Source organism: Enhydra lutris, unplaced genomic scaffold (assembly GCF_002288905.1).
Source record: "Enhydra lutris kenyoni isolate GAN:26980312 unplaced genomic scaffold, ASM228890v2 scaffoldscaffold82, whole genome shotgun sequence".
Classification (NCBI taxonomy): domain Eukaryota; kingdom Metazoa; phylum Chordata; class Mammalia; order Carnivora; family Mustelidae; genus Enhydra; species Enhydra lutris.
Window position 1 is genome coordinate 2,331,526 of NW_019154166.1, and position 17,921 is coordinate 2,349,446.

The following is a 17,921-nucleotide window of genomic DNA, read 5'->3' on the forward strand; positions in this document are numbered from 1 at the left end:
CCCACCTCTCAATCCTCATCCCCTCTCTAGAGCTGATCACCCATCCCCCATCTCCAGAACCCATGGGGATCCCAGCCTCTTAGCTCCTTAAAATGATTTTCCTACCAGTCACCCGGGCAACAGGGTGAGTCACTCATTGGACCACTGTCTCCTTCTGCAGGGATCAGCGAGGACCTAAGTGACCCCAGGGTAAGGAGGCTCCGGGAGATCCTGTGGGGATGGAAGTCACAAAGCCCAGGCTTCTCCTTGGACCCTCCCAGTCTTGACTTTGAGGGTCTACAGCTGCCTCCAGCAGGTGGAGTGTTCTGGAGAGGTCTGAGCAGGGCCAGGAAGCCCAGATTCAGCTCCAGTCCCCTGGGCCATCGGATGTGTCCATTCAGGTGGTGTTTACTGAGCACCTACTGTGTATCAGGCATGGTTCTAGGCACTGAGGACGCATTGATGAAAAAGACAGACACAATCCCTGTTCTTTTTTTTTTTTTAGATTTATTTATTTATTTGAGAAACAGAGAAAAGGAGCATGAGGTAGGGAATGGCAGAGGCAGAGGGAGACAGAAACCCTAGCAGACTCCCACTCAGCATGGAGCCCGACATGGGCTCGATCCCATGACCCTGAGATCACGGACCCCAGCCAAAACCAAGAGGCAGAGGCTTAAGGAAACCGATGGCACCACCCAGGCGCCCCCACCGTCCCTGTTCTTATGGAGCTCACGGTATGGTGGCAGGGGCCGAGAGCCCATGAAGAAGAAAAACAAGTAAGCGAGATCATTTCAGATAGTGGTTAGTGCTGTAAAGGGAATAAGATCCTGTAACGTAAGAGAGGACAGGAGTAGACAGGCAGCACTGGCCGGGTGGTCAGGAACGGCCTCTCTAAGGCAGTGTCACTTGAGCAAAGACCTGAATAATGAAAAGAAACCAGTCACGTGGGGGCCCCAGATGGGAGCCAGTGGGGAGGGTTAAAGGACCCCGAACACACCTGGGTCCCCATCGAAGGGTGGTTCTGAGCCTCCTAAACTCTTGTCTCCAAGGATTGTCCTAGGAGCTGGCTTTTCCCTCCTCCCTGCACCCCACCCCGTCCGGGAGTCCGCACCCCCCAACCTCTCTTTCTCCAGTCTGCCCTAGATTTCGGGATTCCTGATTACCGTCCAGAGCTGTCTACACTCTTTCATTAAGACTGACTTTGCTTTGACACATAGGCTGCCCCACCAAGGGCACCTCCAGTGCCTGCCCAGTGCCCCCTGGCTCTCCCACACCCCTACAGACCTTTCCAGAGCTTGGCAGCATACCCTGCAGCCTCCAGGCCTGGTCTGTCCACTCACCCCGCCCTGGGTGCTGTCTGTCTCTTCCCTCCCACCTTCGCCTTCTCCCTCCCTCTCCTTTTCCTTCTTTTAAGCCTTGAATACTGGCTATCAACCATATGCCAAGCTATGTCAGGTAGTCCACAGGGACCCCCAAGATGACTAAGTCTCACTCCTCATCCTGGAGAACCAGAGTCTTGGGAGAGAAGTAGGCAGACCAGTGAAGTTCTTGAACAGAGACCTCTATGAGGTGCCAGGGAAACTGGCTGCGAGGGGAACTACCGAACGTTTGAACTTGGAACAAACGCATCAGTCTCTTGACTTTACACGATCCCCATCTCCAAAAGAGGAAAGTCCCTCTACTCCTAGGCTTGCTGTGAAGATCTCATGAACCTCGGAGTCCAGATTCCCGGCCCTGAGCTTGACCTAGAGGAAGCGGTCAGTATATGAGAGATGTTGCTTCCTTGGCCATCGTGAACCTCATGCATAGTTCTTGAAATCAATGTCTGACCTTGAGGGTATAAAAGACGAGGAAGGGCGTGCAGGGCTGGGCTGAGATGGGATGAGGGCTGGCTGAGGAGGCTCCTTGGGCCGCAGGGTGAGAGGCCTTGTATGTGCTGCTGAGGAGCTGGGCTGGGGGGGTGTGTGTGTGTGTGGGCTGTGGTCTGGTCAGTGGTCAGTGGCAGAACATCTGTGTTTCTCTCCTTTTTTTTTCCCCCAGTTGTGGCATAACATGCAATTAACCATCTTAAGAAAAGAAGATTAATTTTATTTATTTGAGAGAGAGAGAGAGCGTGCGAGTGTGAGCTCGGCAGGGGGTAGGGTGAGGGAGAGAGAGAAACAAGGAGACTCTGAGCTGAGTGCAGAGCCCGACGTGGGGCTCGATCTCATGACCCTGAGATCATGACCTGAGATGAAGGCAAGAGTCAGACGCTCACACAGGTGCCCCACAATCGACTGTCTTCTAAAAAAATTTTTTGAATTTGACTCTGGTTGACTGAACTTTACCATCTTAACTGTTTTTATCGCTCCATGGCGTTTAAGTTTCTACTGTGGGGCACCCATCGCCACCATCCATCTTCAGAACTGTTCATCTTGCAAAACTGAAACTCTGTGCCCGTTCAATAATAGTGCCCACCCCCATCCCCATATCTGTGTGCTGGAGTTCTTTTTCTTTTTATTTATTTATTTATTTATTTATTTATTTATTTAATTTATTTTTTTAAGATTGTATTTATTTATTTGAAAGAGAATGAGTGAGAGAGAGCATGAGAGAGGAGAAGGTCAGAGGGAGAAGCAGACTCCCCAAGGAGCTGGGAGCCCGATGCAGGACTCGATCCTGGAAGCCGGGATCATGACCTGAGCCCAAGGCGGTCGCTCAACCAACTGAGCCACCCAGGCGCCCCGGAGTTCTCCTTCTTTATTCTTGTCTCTGCAAAGACCTGTCTTGTTGGGAACGAGATAGCTGAATCCGTGGGATTTGGGAGGTGAGAGGAGAATCAAGGGGCACAGACCTCACGACGGCCGCTGGATTTGGGACAGGGGGTGTGGGAGGTCTTACTCATTTCCTCCTTTCTGGAGATGACTGGGTTCCAGGAAGAGGCTGGAGGTTTGTAGCGGCTTTTTTTTTTTTTTTTTAAGATTTTATTTATTTATCTATTTGACAGACAGAGATCACATGCAGGCAGAGAGGCAGGTGGAGAGAGAGGGGCAGAAGCAGGCTCCCGGCTGAGCAGAGAGCCCGATGCGGGGCTTGATCCCAGGACCCTGAGATCATGATCTGAGCCGAAGGCAGAGGCTTTAACCCACTGAGCCACGCAGGCGCCCCTTGTAGCGGCTTTTTGACACCCCCTCCCTTCCTTATCGTATTACCCTGTGAATACTAATGCTGCATTTGGTAGCACACTCCCTCCTGCCCACATTTATGCTGACCGCACCTAGAGGAGAAGAAGAACATCCATAAGTACCACAGGTGCCTTTGGCCTCACCCCAAAATGCACAGAAGGCGTTCATTCTTTTCTGAGGGAGCCCGTGTACAGGACAGAAACAGAGCCAGAGGTCTGGAGCCTATCCCCAGGCCATGCGGGCTGAGGGTAGCAACCAGGCCTCATCTCTCCGATGGCACCTGGATCATTTCGATGCTCCTTGCCTGATGAAAGAAAGAGCAAGTGACCTCACCTGTGGTTTCTAGAAGGAGCCATTCCATGCTGAAGCACAATTCAGCAACCAGACTTTTATCTTCCATAGCTCTGTGTGTTGCTTGGGTGTCGGAGGACATATATATGAAGTCGAAGGCAAAAGGTCTGTTCTCTAAATGCTCGGAGTCTGATTAGAAAAGGTAAATTACAGGGCGCCTGGGTGGCTCAGTGGGTTAAAGCCTCCGCCTTCGGCTCAGGTCATGATCCCAGAGTCCTGGGATCGAGCCCTGCATCGGGCTCTCTGCTCAGCAGAGAGCCTGCTTCCCCCTCTCTCTGCTTGCCTCTCTGCCTACTTGTGATTTCTCTCTCTGTGTGTAAAATAAATAAATAAAATCTTTAAAAAAAAAAAGAAAAGAAAAGGTAAAATACATCAGGAGAGCTGTCAGCCCAGTTACTCCAGTCAAAAACCCAGGCACTGGACTTGATTGTTCTCTTTCTGTCACCCCATGGTTCCTGCAATGGTCCTTCCAATGTAGATCCCGAACCTTTCCTCTTGTCTCCACCTGCAAACCCGCTTCCCTCATCTAGGACATCCATGTCTCCTGTAGGGACTCCTGCGAAGCCTGCCCCACTGGTCTCCTTGCTTCCCGTGGTCCATTCTCCACTCAGTAGCCGTGGTGATTTTCACGAAATCTCATCAGGTCGCTCCCTGCTTAAAACCCTAGAATTAGGGGCGCCTGGGTGGCTCTGTCAGTTAGGCATCTGCCTTTGGCTCAGGTCATGTTCCCAGAGTCCTGGGACTGAGTCCCACATGGAGCCCTGCATCGGGCTCCCAGTTCGGCGGGAGGCTTGCTTCTCCCTCTCCCGCTGCCCTTCCTGCTCCCCACTACTGCTCACTCTTCTCTCACTCACACTCTCTGTCTCTCTCTCTCTCTGTATTTGAGATCACAAGTAGGCAGACAGGCAGGCAGAGAGAGAGGGAAGCAGGCTCCCCGCTGAGCAGGGAGTCCGATGTGGGGCTCGATCCCAGGACCCTGAGATCATGACCTGAGCTGAAGGTAGAGGCTTAACCCACTGAGCCACCCAGGCACCCCTGTAAATAAAATCTTAACCAACCAACCAAACAAACCCTAGAATTACTTCTGTGATGGTTGGATTAAACCAAACTATGTCCTAGACCTGTATGATCTGGTTCTTACCTCCCTCTGGGATCTTTTGCTGTACTTATCTTGTCTTCCCTCATCGAAGGCCAGCTTTCGCACTACACTTCCATCCTCCTGGAAGGAAGAGTCTTCTCCCACAGGTCCCCGTGGCTCCCTTTGGGTTACTCGGGTCCCACACTGACCCTTACACCCTTCATTAAGGTCCTCCTGGACCATCCAGGGGCTGTCTGGAACATCACCCTGTTGTATTTTTCCTGCATAATATTATAATGCATTATTTTATTTCTTTGCTGGTTTTTATTATTTGTCGGAACGGGAGTCCTGGGAGCACAGGGACCAGAACAGAGCCTGGCCCTAAGTTAATGCTCGTTAGCTGCGTGCATCGAATGAATGAATGGGAGGTTGGGCTGGGCTCGGAAGGGCGGGCAGACGGCCAGGATGCGGGAATGAAATGGACAAAGGTGTGGAGTCAGAAGGAAGCACAGCCTGTCCTGGGAGTGGCCGGCTCCGCTCCAGGGGACGACGCATTGGTCCTAGTGGGAAAGGAGGCTGGGGACACAGGCTGGGTCTAGATTGTGGAAGGCCCCAAAGGAGACACAAAAGAATCAGGGCTCCGTCTTGCAGGCTGACAGGAAGCCATTGAAGACCTTTGAGCTGAGGAGTGGCCTAATTAAAACTGTATCTTGAGAAAATGAATCCAGAGCCTGCTGCAGAAGGCACCAAGGCAGAACCAGCTGTATAATTTGCAGGACAGAGATGTGGGATCCCCTGTTCAAAAAGCAGGGGGAAAAGTTCCATTCAAGGCACTGAAAGAGAAAATGTTTTCCTTTCTTTTTGACATTCTGTCCTCGAGTTCTCAGGGGCTTTTGCTATTTAATGTTGTTTGAAATAAAGAAAAACTACCCTTTTTCTACTTTCAGCTTTCTGACGAGCATAGAAAGACTGAAAGTGCTCCCCTTCCTTCCATGTCATTCTTTCCAGCTGAAGAGCTTGACTGAGTCAGGAAGTAGCTAGCACGACCGAGAAGGGTTAGAATACCATGCCTCCATCACCCATGTCTTCTAGAACGCCATCGCCTTCTTTCTGTGTTCCAAGCAAGGTCGGCTTGGAACGTAAAGTGTGGCCTCTCAGCGATCGGCCCCCGGAGTGGTGCAGGTGTATGTATAACACGCTTACCTTATCTCCTCTGGGCACAACACACTCCATTATCCCATTGGGCTTGTCTTGCAAATTACAACTTCAAAGATAAAATTAGGAAGAGTTACAGGATACTGACAGCAGAGCAAAAGGCTCTTCTGGGCACCAGCCCTGTTTGAGCAGATCCCAAGTCCATGAAGCTGGGCTCCGGGGAGAGCGTTCGAGGGGGAGGCTGACAGTCGGGAGAGGCGTTGTGGAGGGCTAGAGCCAAGGATGTTGAGTGAGAGTTGAAAGCAGAAACACCTCTCCAAGGGAAAGTGACAAAATTTGAAGAGAGATAAAAAGTGACAGATAATGATTCTTAAGTTGAGGTCTGTAGAGGCTCCCGTACCCCCTTCTAGTCTGTGGGTCTCTTGAACCCCGGGTGAACTGTGACTTTGCTTCCCCAGGGCTAGAGTTGCATAAGGTCTCTTGTAGGTACTTAATAAATGTTTGCCAACCCAAATGGGTAAGTGGGGAAGGGGGACTTCAGACATGGGGGTGGGGGGGGACACGACACCCGAGCAGATCTGGATCTAGGGCTGGGATCTCAGGGCAGTGCTAGGGGCCAGGAATGTGGTGTCCGGAAAGACTTTGCCTAGAGAGTGGGTGGGGACGTGGGGAAGCTTCTGGGCTTGGAGAAGACCAGGGGCTGTGGAACTTGTGAAGGAGGTATGGGGGGTGGCGGTAGCTGCTCCCCAAAGGGGATTTTCCTCCTGCGGTGACCTCTGTCCATCTCTGTGTGGCCTGGTCTAACACCCTGGCTGGTGCCTACTGTCGGTCCTGGTCTCTGACTCTTTCTCTATTCCTCTCACATTTGGCCCTGTCGGTCTCTGGATCTCAGTCTCGAACGGCCGGCCTGGGGCCCCTTCTCAGCACAGATCGGCTTCCCTCTCCCGCCCTACGCCTCTCTGGGGTTGTAGTTCCCTCCACTCCGCCGCGACACGCCCTCCATCCCCTCCATCCACCTGATCCGGTCCAGTACCTGGGATGGGGGGAGGGGAGAGACCTCCCGGTCCCGAAGAGGCGGCAGGGGGGCGGACCCAATCCCTCTCTCCATATTTGCATATGTATGAGGTCGCCCGGGCCAGCGGCGAGGAGGCGGGGCTTCTGGGGGTGGGAAGGGGGCGGACACCCCCACAGCCGCCGAGTATAAAGACCGCGCGCCGCGACCGCCGGCCCCGCACTGCTGAGGAGCGGAGCCTCCGCCTGGGGGGGCCCCCATCCCTGGCTGTCCCCCAATTGCGCGTCCCTGCCCCACCCCCCGCGGCCGCGCCACCACTGGTGTGGCGGTCTCTGCTTGGCGGAAGAGCCTTGAGCGGTCACCCGGCCCCTCTCCATAGCCTCTTTGCATCTCGGATTTCGGGGCAGCCCCCTCCCCCACCCTCCCCGGCCTCCTTGCACCCCTATTTTTTCTGCGTTTCGCTCGGGTTTTGCAGCCGTCTGGTTTTGCATCCCTTTTCATTTTGATTCTAGAAGGTTTTTTTTGGGGGGGAAGCTGCACCGCACCCCTTCCCCTTTCTATCCTCCTCTGATCTGACAGTCCCCCTTTTCATCGCAGCTGGGGGGGCCTAGGATCCGTGCATCCTACGCCGCGCTGCCAGCACTCCGCAGCGCGTGGCCGTGCGCCCCGGAATTAGCAGCAGCTGCCTATCTGAGGAGGGTCTCCCTCGCCCCCGCTGCCTTTGCTCCCCGCGCGTTCCGGAGCGTGGGGGCGCTTCTGCGCGCCGCACCCCAGCTTCTCCGCAGCCCCCCGACCAGCGCGGGACTCGCCCCCCGCCGCCAAGATGGTCATCCAGAAGGAGAAGAAGAGCTGCGGGCAGGTGGTTGAGGAGTGGAAGGAGTTCGTGTGGAACCCGAGGACGCACCAGTTCATGGGCCGCACCGGCACCAGTTGGGGTACGCAGGGCGGGCCGCACGAGGGGCGGGGCGGGGGTCCTCCGGGCGACGCCCAGGGGGCACCGGGTCCCTCCGGCTTGGCCCCAGCTCCCTTCCCGGGTCCCCCGGCGTCCGGCCCCCCTGCCGGGCTCCGGCCTGGGAGGGGGCTGAATCGCCGGTCTAATCTCCCCGGCCGGCCGCTGCGGAGGCGGAGAAAGTAGGTCACTGCCGCCTTCCCGCCCCCCGCGGAGCCCCCTCGCGCGGGGGGTCGCGGGCCGTGCGCGCGTGTCCGCGCCGTGGCGCTCGCGCTCCCTCCCGGGGCAGGTCAGCTCCGCACGGTCGCCCCCCCTTCCGCAGAAGAGCGCCCCTTCCCTCCCTCTGGCTCTCACTAGCTAGCCAAGCCCGTCTATTTTTAGCTCGTGCCCATCCCCTGGACCCTGGGAACATTCATGAGGGGGCGGGTCTTGGAGAGGTGGGGAGTGGGGGGGGGTTCTTCACAGCGGAAGTTGTCAGTATCCCACTGCTGAACGTTTGGAGCTTTTCTGTGCTGCTTTGTGGGTGGGGGGCTGTTGAGGAGGGGTGGCCCTAGGAGGTTTTGGAGATTGGATATTCGGCTCAGATGTCGCAGGCGGAGGGAGGAGTGGATGCTAGTGGTGGTGAGAGGCGTACATCATCGGGCAGAACGTGTCTGTGGGGCTGGGGTTCCTTGGGATCTTCCCAACCCATAGCAGGACTCGAGGTGTGTAGTTGGGGGATCTGGTGCTTGGCTTGAGTGCAGGGGGTGGCCGGCATTCTTCCAAAAGGGATTGTGAGGCTGGGAAGTCCAAGCGAAGCCTTGACTTGGGGACCCTGGGTGACACAATTTGCAATTCATCCACACTGATTGCATACTATTCCCATCAGTGCCACCCCCCACCCCCCCTCCCCGCCCTGGGGCCCTGGAGACGGGTCCAGGTAATCCTTGCCTTGGGGGTTCTGCAAGCCGGGCCCCTGGGATTGGAGGGGTCCCTGACTGCTTGGGGGAAATCTGGAGAAACCTCATAGGGAACGAGTCTTCTGAGATGGAAGGATTGGGGGTCCTGAGTGGTAGCAACAGCAAACACTCACCCTAGGCGGAAGAGTGATGGAGTTCTTGTCGCATCCACCAAGCACCTGCTCTGTGCCAGGAAGGCTCTGGGACGGTCCATCTTTCCTCTCCGCCTCTGGCTTGGGGGCTGTGCGTGAATTGGGGCTGGTGTGACTGTTGAAGGTTCTGCACAGCTGAGAGATGTCGTGGGTAGGCAGGAGCTGTGTGCAGGGTCTCTGCTGTTTGAGGGTGAGGGTCTGCAGTCTGAAGGATGGGCTGAGAGTTTAGGTGTGAATGGCGGCCAGAGTCGGCTTAAAAAGTCCTTTTTCTGGATGAACAGCTTTAAGCATGAGGACCCATGTAGCAGTCACAGACGTGGCGCCTTTTCAGGGCCATGAATGGTCGAGAAGTTGGAAGCGTAATTGGATGCAGAATGACTGTGGCCTATACTTGGGGTTGTCCCAGTAACGAGAATTTAGGTCTCTTGTGGCCTCAGCAAGGTTGGGCTTCACTGCGCCCTAGGACCGGAGGGGGCTGGGAGCCATGGCTGGAAACCAGATGCAACTGCCTGTTTCTAGCTTGTCTCATTTTGCTCCCAAGGGAAGGCTCAAAGATGTCCCCAAGACTCTGTGACCTGTGCCCGTGCTGAACCTCGGAGAGGGAGACGGGTGTGTGGGGGATAGGCGAGGTCATCCCGGGAGCCTTGAACCTGCTGACCCCGTTTCCTCCTCCCTAGCCTTTATCCTCCTCTTCTACCTCGTCTTCTATGGCTTCCTCACGGCGATGTTCACCCTTACCATGTGGGTCATGCTGCAGACGGTCTCTGACCATACCCCCAAGTACCAGGACCGACTGGCCACGCCAGGTGAGTGGTGCACGCTTCCCACCAGCCATTAACCGGCTCTGTGCCCCCCAAACCTCCAAAAAAGACCTTACAGCCTGGTAAGAACTCACAGTTCGCAGAGGCTTGGTTCTGGTGAGCCGAGCACTCAGGAGTGCTTGAAGTCTGCCTTTCTTCCCGTTTCCTGCAGCTGAGAGCTTTGTGACCTGGAAAGTTGCCCTATGTTCCCAGGAGATCTTCCTCCTATGCAGCCGATCTCTCGTCTTCATCCCACCATCCCTCCCCCTGCTGCTCCCTGTGTCTACCTTCTTCCCTCTGTGTGTGGTCCCTCCTCGTAAATATGTATTCTCCACTCCTGCCCTGGTGGGCTGTAGGCTTGATGATTCGCCCCAAGACCGAGAATCTTGATGTCGTTGTCAACGTCAGTGACTCCGAGAGCTGGGACCAGCACGTTCAGAAGCTCAACAAGTTCTTGGAGCGTGAGTGTGGCGGTGCGGGAGCTCGGACAGGGCATTGGAGGACCCAGGAGGCAGAACATGGGGCCCATGACCCTCTCTCTTCCGCCACCTTAGCTTACAATGATTCCATCCAAGCCCAAAAGAACGATGTCTGCCGCCCGGGGCGCTACTATGAACAGCCGGATAATGGGGTTCTCAACTACCCGAAGCGTGCCTGTCAGTTCAACCGAACCCAGCTGGGGGATTGCTCTGGCATCGGGGACCCAACCCACTACGGTTACAGCACTGGTCAGCCCTGTGTCTTCATCAAGATGAACCGGGTATGTGTGACCTTGGTCACTGGGGAGAAGGCAGAAGGAGGGGGATGGGGCCACCCTCCGCTGGCAGATGCTTCCTTTCACTGGGGATCCTGGGCATTAGAGAGATTTGGGGATGTTTGAGTGGCCGGGAGAGCAAGAAAGATGGGGCTGTGGGAGGCTGAGACGTGGGGAGGGAAGGCTGGATACGTGTGTCTTGGCCAAGCTCATACCTCTCTCCTCCCTCCAGGTCATCAACTTCTACGCAGGAGCCAATCAGAGCATGAATGTCACCTGTGTGGGGAAGGTGAGTTTTTCTGGCCTTGCCCAGCTGCCCACCTGTGTGCCCTTCGTGGTTTCCATGTAATTCATGGATCTCTCCCTATCTTCTTTGCTGTCAGAGGCCCCGTCACAAGGGGGTAAGAGTGAGTCCCCATGTGGCTCAAACTCCCCAGGGGCTCTCCCCCCACCGCTTCTCTTTAGGATGCAGGAGCCCCACCATCTGACTCCACCCAAGCCTCCACCCCTGGCTTCTGTCCCTAACCCCCACCTTCTCATCTAGTTCCTGATGACCGTGACTTCCGCTCTCCCTCCTGGAGCTCGCTGTTCCTTCCTCAGTACTTCTAGGCGTCTGGTAGTTAGCCCTACCTACCGTGACTCAGCGTCCTCGGACCCCACCTCTGTCGTCTCTAGAAGCTTTCTGTCCTCTTCACTCCCACCACAGCCCCCTCCCCTGCCTACTGAGCCCTTAACTCATGTGTCTATTCTCTCTTGGCTCTGCTCCAGAAACCGATTCCTGAGACTGGGGTAAGAATGTGGTGTGGGGGACGCCTGGGTGGCTCAGTTGGTTAAGCCGCTGCCTTCAGCTCAGGTCATGATCGTGGGGTCCTGGGATCGAGTCCCGCATCGGGCTCCTGGCTCGGCAGGGAGCCTGCTTTCTCCTCTCTCTCTGCCTGCCTCTCTGCCTGCTTGTGTGTACTCTCTCTCTCTGACAAATAAATAAAATCTTAAAAAAAAAAAAAAAAAAAGAATGTGGTGTGGGAGTGCAGTGGGGGACGTCCGGATCATGAGCGCCCTTCAGGACTTCCCAGTCTGATGGAGGAGGCGCACACACACACACACACACACACACACACACACACACACACACACGGGCTCACAGCCCAAGGGAGACTGATCAGAGACAGAAATTATTTGGGCTGAAGGAAGAGCAGAGGGAAGCCTGGAGCGCTCTTGGGTTCCCAGCACCCCTAACATGCTCCCCCCCACTCCTGTGCCCCCACAGCGTGATGAAGATGCTGAGAATCTTGGCAACTTTGTCATGTTTCCTGCCAATGGCAACATCGACCTCATGTACTTCCCCTACTATGGCAAAAAGTTCCATGTAAGTCCTGGTGGGAGGCCTGGACTTGCGGCACCCCTAAGGGAGCGATGAGGGGTGGTTCTTGGGGAGGAGGCTGAGTCACGGCTGTCCTGGACCTTCGCTCTCCTCCTCTGGCCCAGGTGAACTACACGCAGCCCCTGGTGGCCGTCAAGTTCCTGAACGTGACCCCCAACGTGGAGGTGAACGTGGAATGCCGGGTCAATGCCGCCAACATCGCCACGGATGACGAGCGGGACAAGTTCGCCGGCCGCGTGGCCTTCAAGCTCCGTGTCAACAAAACCTGAGGCCCCTTCCTCCTGCCCCCACCTCTTTCCTATGGATGCTTCTGGAATGTCCCCGACCCTGCCTGATCCCTCCCTCACCCGCCCCAAAGGTATTTTTTATAACAGAGCTATGACTTGTTTGAGCCCCACTCCCTTTTTCTTTACTTGTGAACCCCACCTGGTGATGGCCATTTGTGATTCCTGGCCTCCTGTCCCCGCCCTTCCTCTCCCGACTCCAGCTCTGTCAGAGGCAGGGAGACGGGATCCCGGGACGGCCCCAGAGGACTTAGGAGCTGTTCTGGTTCTGTTTTAGCTGTGAGTAGGGTGTCTCCACCCCTCCTGTCCCCAGAGAACTATAGAAGATGCCTTTCTGCCCACCTTCACACCTGCCCACTTTCACACCTGCCTTCGCACTCATCCTCCTCTTACACACACAGACATACACACGCGCATCTCTGTTCAGCTCCAGACACTCCATTCCCCCTTTCTCTGTGTCTCCCACGCCTCCTGCCTCATCCACACAGTCCCTGCCTTATTGGCTTTTGACGTATCTGGCTCCCCCTGTGGCCTGTCCCCACCTCCTCTCCACCCCCTTTCCCTCCTCTGAAAGACAACTGTTTGTCATCCAGGACGAGGTGGCTCAGTGGCCTTTCCCGTGTTTTCTGGCACATTTGTCTTCCCACCCTCTGGTGACGGCGTGCGCTGGGAACCAGGGTCTGGAAGAGGAGTCCCTGTTGGTTCTTCTTGAAAATTCTCTTCCTGTCACCCAAAGAGGCACGCCCCCAGAGGGATGGGGTTGACCTAGGCTGAACGTCCACTTTGTTTTGGCTGATGGCTCACTTCTCCCTGTTTGTTTTCCCAGAATATCCTTCAAGTTCCACTTCCCCGGAGCCCTGGGGGAGGGGCAGCCGTTTTGGCCGGGTCCCCAGTGGCCACCTTGGAAACGCCAGCTGGCTATGGGACTGTTTCACCTCCTTCCCCTCTGGGCCCGAGCTGCCCCCACCGGCCTCTCTCCAGTCTCTCTTAGCACGTTAGCAGCTCGTCCCTAACTCCCTCCCTCTCCTCCGCATGTCAACCCGAAGGTTGCAAACAGCCACTCAGTCTAGGCTCTGAATGTCTCGGCCCCTGTCTCCTCCAGACCCCTTGGCGTTTTTAAACGACCCATAGCGCCCATAGAATGCCCCACGAGGGGCCTCTGGCATTGTCCAGCGATAGCGCCCTTCGTCTCCACCCTCTCTAACTGTCCGTCTCTTTTCTGACACTGCCGCTCCTACACCCCATCCCCAGACAGACCCTTCCCTGCTTCCCCTCTTGCTGGATCGGAGTCTCTTCCCTTCGGGTCCCCATGTCCTCCTGCATTGCCCTCGCTCCCACGGTCTCTCTGCATTTATACAATGCCTGTGTCAGATCTACTGTAAAAAGAGGATAAAGTACAATAAAAAGAGAGCATTCTGTATATAAATATATATCCTACACGGAGCCCTGCGTGCAGGCTTGTTTCTTGCCGAACCTTCGGAGGAGCTCTGGGAAAGGGAGTGGGGGTGCTGGGTGGGGGTCCCTTGGGGCTTGCCCAGGCCTCCTTCCCAGCTCTGGCCTCACCGTCCGGTGTCCAAGTCACCAGATCACCCCTTCACCTGCACCGTCTGAGATCGCTCCACACAAGAGGGGCAGGAAGCCTACACCCTGCTGTACAGCGACGATACTTATGATGTGCCTACTGTATGCGTTCTGGGCAATGTGAGGACACACTGATGAAAGAGGCAGAGTTCCCACTCCCAGGGAGCTCCCCAGTTTAACATGAGAGGTGAGGAGCCCACGAGACACTCTCCTACCAGGTAGACCTACACAAACGTGCTTCCAGAAAGGGGACAAAGCCAGCGACGACAAAATCCAGGGGGGCCAACCGCCTTCTATTGGGGGGCCTCCGATGGCAGGTTTCTTAGAGGCTTAAAGGATGGGGTGTTTGGGGAAGAGAACATAGCATCAGCAAACGCCCAGGGACATGAGAGAAGCTGACCCGAAGAAACAGATCTCATAACCGTATGAACCGTTATGATCCTAATTTTGCATAAGCGTGTATACAGGTAACTGTAGAGAAAAGGATGGGCGGGTCCGTATAATAGTGTTTATTGTGACCTATGGGGATGGGTCTGGAGCCAATTTTTACTTTTCTTGGGGTTTGTTTTTGTCGGTCTCCAGGTTAATATTTGCCATGAAAACTACCTTTATTACACAGACACATATACACACAATTTTTTTTTTATATACACACCATTTTATCACGAATGTGTCCTACGCACCAGGATCGCTGGGGTCTGGCGCTGGTTTTGCACAGTTGTGCAAAATTGCATCATGTTAGGTATGTTCGTGCATTCCACTTTTTTCACTCAATAAATTTCTTGTGCCACTATTTCACTTGGTAGAGCTCCAATTAATATATATATTTTAGACGGCTGTGTAATCTTTTGTCTGTTGGGTTGTTCTTCCCTTGTTAATCTGTTCAAGTTCCGTGATAGCTATAGATACAAAGTGTTTTCTACATTGCACAAATTCCCCCAAGCCATTAATTTGGCTCTCTATTAAGAAGCGTTAGGTCTTCAGGTGGTCCAACATGCTTGGCTCTTTTGTGGTTTCTGGGTTTCCGGTCACTAGAATCTTCTCATATTTTCTAGCCTTTTTTTCAGTGGGGGCAGGATTTCCAATACATTTAAACTTCTACATTCACTTTAATCCCTCTGATGTGTGTGTGTGTGTGTGTGTGTGTAAACTGGGAGTCCAATCTTCTTTTTCTAGTTTTGTCAGTTTCACTTTATTTTTAAAAAATCGAGGGCGCCTGGCTGGCTCAGTCGGTAGGGCACGGGGCTCCTGATCTCGGGGTGGCGAGCTTGAGCCCCAGGTTGGGCGTAGTTTACTCAACAAAAGAATTATTTTTTAAGGGTGCCTGGGTGGCTCAGTGGGTTAAGCCTCTGCCTTCGGCTCAGGTCATGATCTCGGAGTCCTGGGATCGAGCCCTGCATCGAGCTTTCTGCTCAGTGGGGAGCCTGCTTGCTCCTCTCTCTGCCTACTTGTGATCTCTCTCTCTCTCTCTCTGTCAAATAAATAAATAAAATCTTTTAAAAAATATTTTGAAAAAATCTGTAATTGATTCCCATTGAGTTGAAATGCCAACCTTAGCTGGATAAGAGACATCCCTGTGTACCGGAGATTTGATTTTGGGTTTGGTACTTGTCTATGATTGCACACAACAAGCCATGTTGGTTTGATTTCAACAGTGTTAGTGTTTTCTGAAGTCTAGCAAGGAGACTGGATTTTCCTCCATTGCTTATTTTTTTTTAGTAATCTCTACCCCCAACATGGGTTTCAAATTCATGACCCTGAGATCAAGAGTCGCATTCCCGGGGCGCCTGGGTGGCTCAGTGGGTTAAAGCCTCTGCCTTCGGCTCAGGTCATGATCTCAGGGTCCTGGGATCGAGCGCCGCATCGGGCTCCCAGCTCCTTGGGGAGTCTGCTTCTCCCTCTGACCTTCTCCTCTCTCATGCTCTCTCTCACTCATTCTCCCTCAAATAAATAAATAAAATCTTAAAAAAAAAAAGAGTCGCATTCCCTTCCAACAGTCAGCCAGGTGTTCCCGCCCCCTTTAAAAAAGTTATTTATCTCTTTAATTACTAAGAATCTAATCTCTACATCCAACATGGGGCTCGAACTCATGACCCCCGAGATCAAGAGTCGCCTGCTCCAATGACTGAGCCAGCCAGACGCCCCACTCAGCGGTAATTTTTGATAAGATAAAAATATATATATATTTAAAGATTTTATTTATTTACTTGACAGAGTCACAGCAAGAGAGGGGACACAAGCAGGGGGAATGTGAGAGGGAGAAGCAGGCTTCCTGCCGAGCAGGGAGCCCTACGTGGGGTTTGATCCCAGGACCCTGGGATCATGACTTGAGCCGAAGGCAGAGGCTTAACCCACTGAGCCACCCAGGTGCCCCTGTCCATCTACTTTTAATCCCAACAATTCTCTACCCTGGTCTCTTGAGTTTTGGGGTATATAATCGTACGATCAGAACGGGAAAGAGAGATTTCACCAATGCTGTTTTTTTTTTTTTTTTTGATCCTCTTGAACATGTTTTAACATTGTCAGTAGGCAACCCTGCATTGTTCTTTATCTTAACTGAAATTACTTTAGTGTTTAACTATTATAATAATACCTCCTGGTATCCCACTACTATTTTTTTTTAAAGATTTTATTTATTTATTGGACAGACAGAGATCACAAGTAGGCAGAGGCAGGCAGAGAGGAGGAAGCAGGCTCTCTGCTGACCAGAGAGCCTGATACAGGGCTCGATTCCAGGACCCTGGGATCATGACCTGAGCCCAAGGCAGAGGCTTTAACCCTCTGAGCCATCCAGGCACACCCCCACTACTATTTTTAATTAAGATTTTTTTTAAAGGAGTGGATGCTGAAATTTAATCAAATTCCTTTCAGCATCTGTTGATATGATCATACTTTTCTTCCTTAATTTGTTAATGTAATGAATTATGTTGATAGATTCTCTACTAAACAGACTTTGTAATCCAGGAATAAACCTTTGCGTACAGTGTTAATCTTCTTCTGATTCTTCGGTGCATTCTGATACCATTTTGAGAGTTTTGCATCTACGTAAGTTAATTTAGCTTCTGGGTTTTTACAGTCTTTTTTTTTTTTTTAAATATTGTATTTATTTATTTGACAGAGAGAGATCACAAGTAGATGGAGAGGCAGGCAGAGAGAGAGAGAGGGAAGCAGGATCTCTGTGGAGCAGAGAACCCAATGTGGGACTCGATCCCAGGACCCTGAGATCATGACCTGAGCTGAAGGCAGCGGCTTAACCCACTGAGCCACCCAGGTGCCCGGTTTTTACAGTCTTTATCAGGTTTTTCTATTCATGGAACCACAAAAACTTTCCATAAATTGGAGATTTCATTCTTTTGCTGTGGCACAGAATTGTTTAAGTAGCATTGGACCAATCGATGGTCTTTGCTGTGTCTTCCTCAATAACCTCTGGACTGTTTCTTTTTAAATTATTTTTAATTTTTATTAAAAATTTTTTCAAAAGATTTTATTTGAGAGAGAGAACAAGCAGGGGGAGCAGTGGGCAGAGGGAGAAGCAGGATCCCCACCAAGTATGGAGCCCAATGTGGGGCTCGATTCCAGGACCCTGGGATCATGACCTGAGCTGAAGGCAGAGGCTTAACCAACTGAGCCACCCAGGGGGCCCTACTTCTAATTTTTTTTTTTTAAGTTAACCTCTACGTCCAACATGGGGCTCAAAGTCGTCACCCTGAGATCAAGAGTTGCGTGCTCCACCAACTGAGCCCCCCAGGCACCTTTCTTTCTTCTTTTAAATTAATGGTTTTTATTCCCCCTAAGCTCCTGCTTTTAGATTTACCCTTTCAACCAAGTTTGCTTTCTCTTCCAACAATTTGTTTCTTTTTTAGGATGCACGCTAGGTTCCTTTTATTTCTTTCTCTCTCTCTTTTTTAGAATAATGAAAGCATTTGTGGCTACGCATTTTCCTCAGAGTACATCTTTTGCTGGGTCTCATAGCTTTGGGAACTCTGTGTTCCTGCAATCAGGGAGTTAAGTCGGTTAGCATTCTGGATCGCAGTGGTACTGGGCTCAGGCTTTGAGCTTGAGGGCAGAGGCTGCTGCATCTGCCACAGGTAGGGAAATGGGAGTCAGGGGTGCTGGACACTGGTCAGAAGGGAGCTCCAAGGTGACCCATCTAGCAGAGTGAGGTGACGAGAGCTCTGGTTTGCCAAGGCAGGAGAACCGTCTCTCAAGGAGATGGTTCCAGGTCTCCTGGGGAGTGTTTGGCATTCCCCGGTGAGAAAGAGAAAGAAGGCAGTTTTGAGGCCAGGGAGGCTGGATCCTTGGGGCAAGCCACAGTGCTCCCACAGGCACTCAAAGCCTGGTTG

General features: G+C 53.0%; 1 protein-coding gene across 1 annotated transcript; it reads left to right on the plus strand.

Moving 5' to 3' along the window:
* Positions 1-7,491: 7,491 nt before the first annotated feature.
* On the plus strand, positions 7,492-12,438 carry LOC111161212 (ATPase Na+/K+ transporting subunit beta 2). The gene is made up of 7 exons (XM_022524794.1): positions 7,492-7,674; positions 9,456-9,584; positions 9,935-10,039; positions 10,133-10,338; positions 10,565-10,621; positions 11,600-11,698; positions 11,818-12,438. Exons 1-7 carry the CDS (start codon positions 7,563-7,565, stop codon positions 11,980-11,982), a joined length of 873 nt encoding a protein of 290 aa, XP_022380502.1. The 5' UTR covers positions 7,492-7,562; the 3' UTR covers positions 11,983-12,438.
* Positions 12,439-17,921: the final 5,483 nt, after the last annotated feature.

Coding starts and splice junctions, on each gene's coding strand:
- LOC111161212 (XM_022524794.1), top strand. CDS start 7,563: ATGGTCATCCAGAAGGAGAAGAAGAGCTGCGGGCAGGTGGTTGAGGAG. Junction 10,339..10,564: donor TCTTCATCAAGATGAACCGG/GTATGTGTGACC, acceptor TCCTCCCTCCAG/GTCATCAACTTCTACGCAGG. Junction 10,622..11,599: donor ATGTCACCTGTGTGGGGAAG/GTGAGTTTTTCT, acceptor GTGCCCCCACAG/CGTGATGAAGATGCTGAGAA.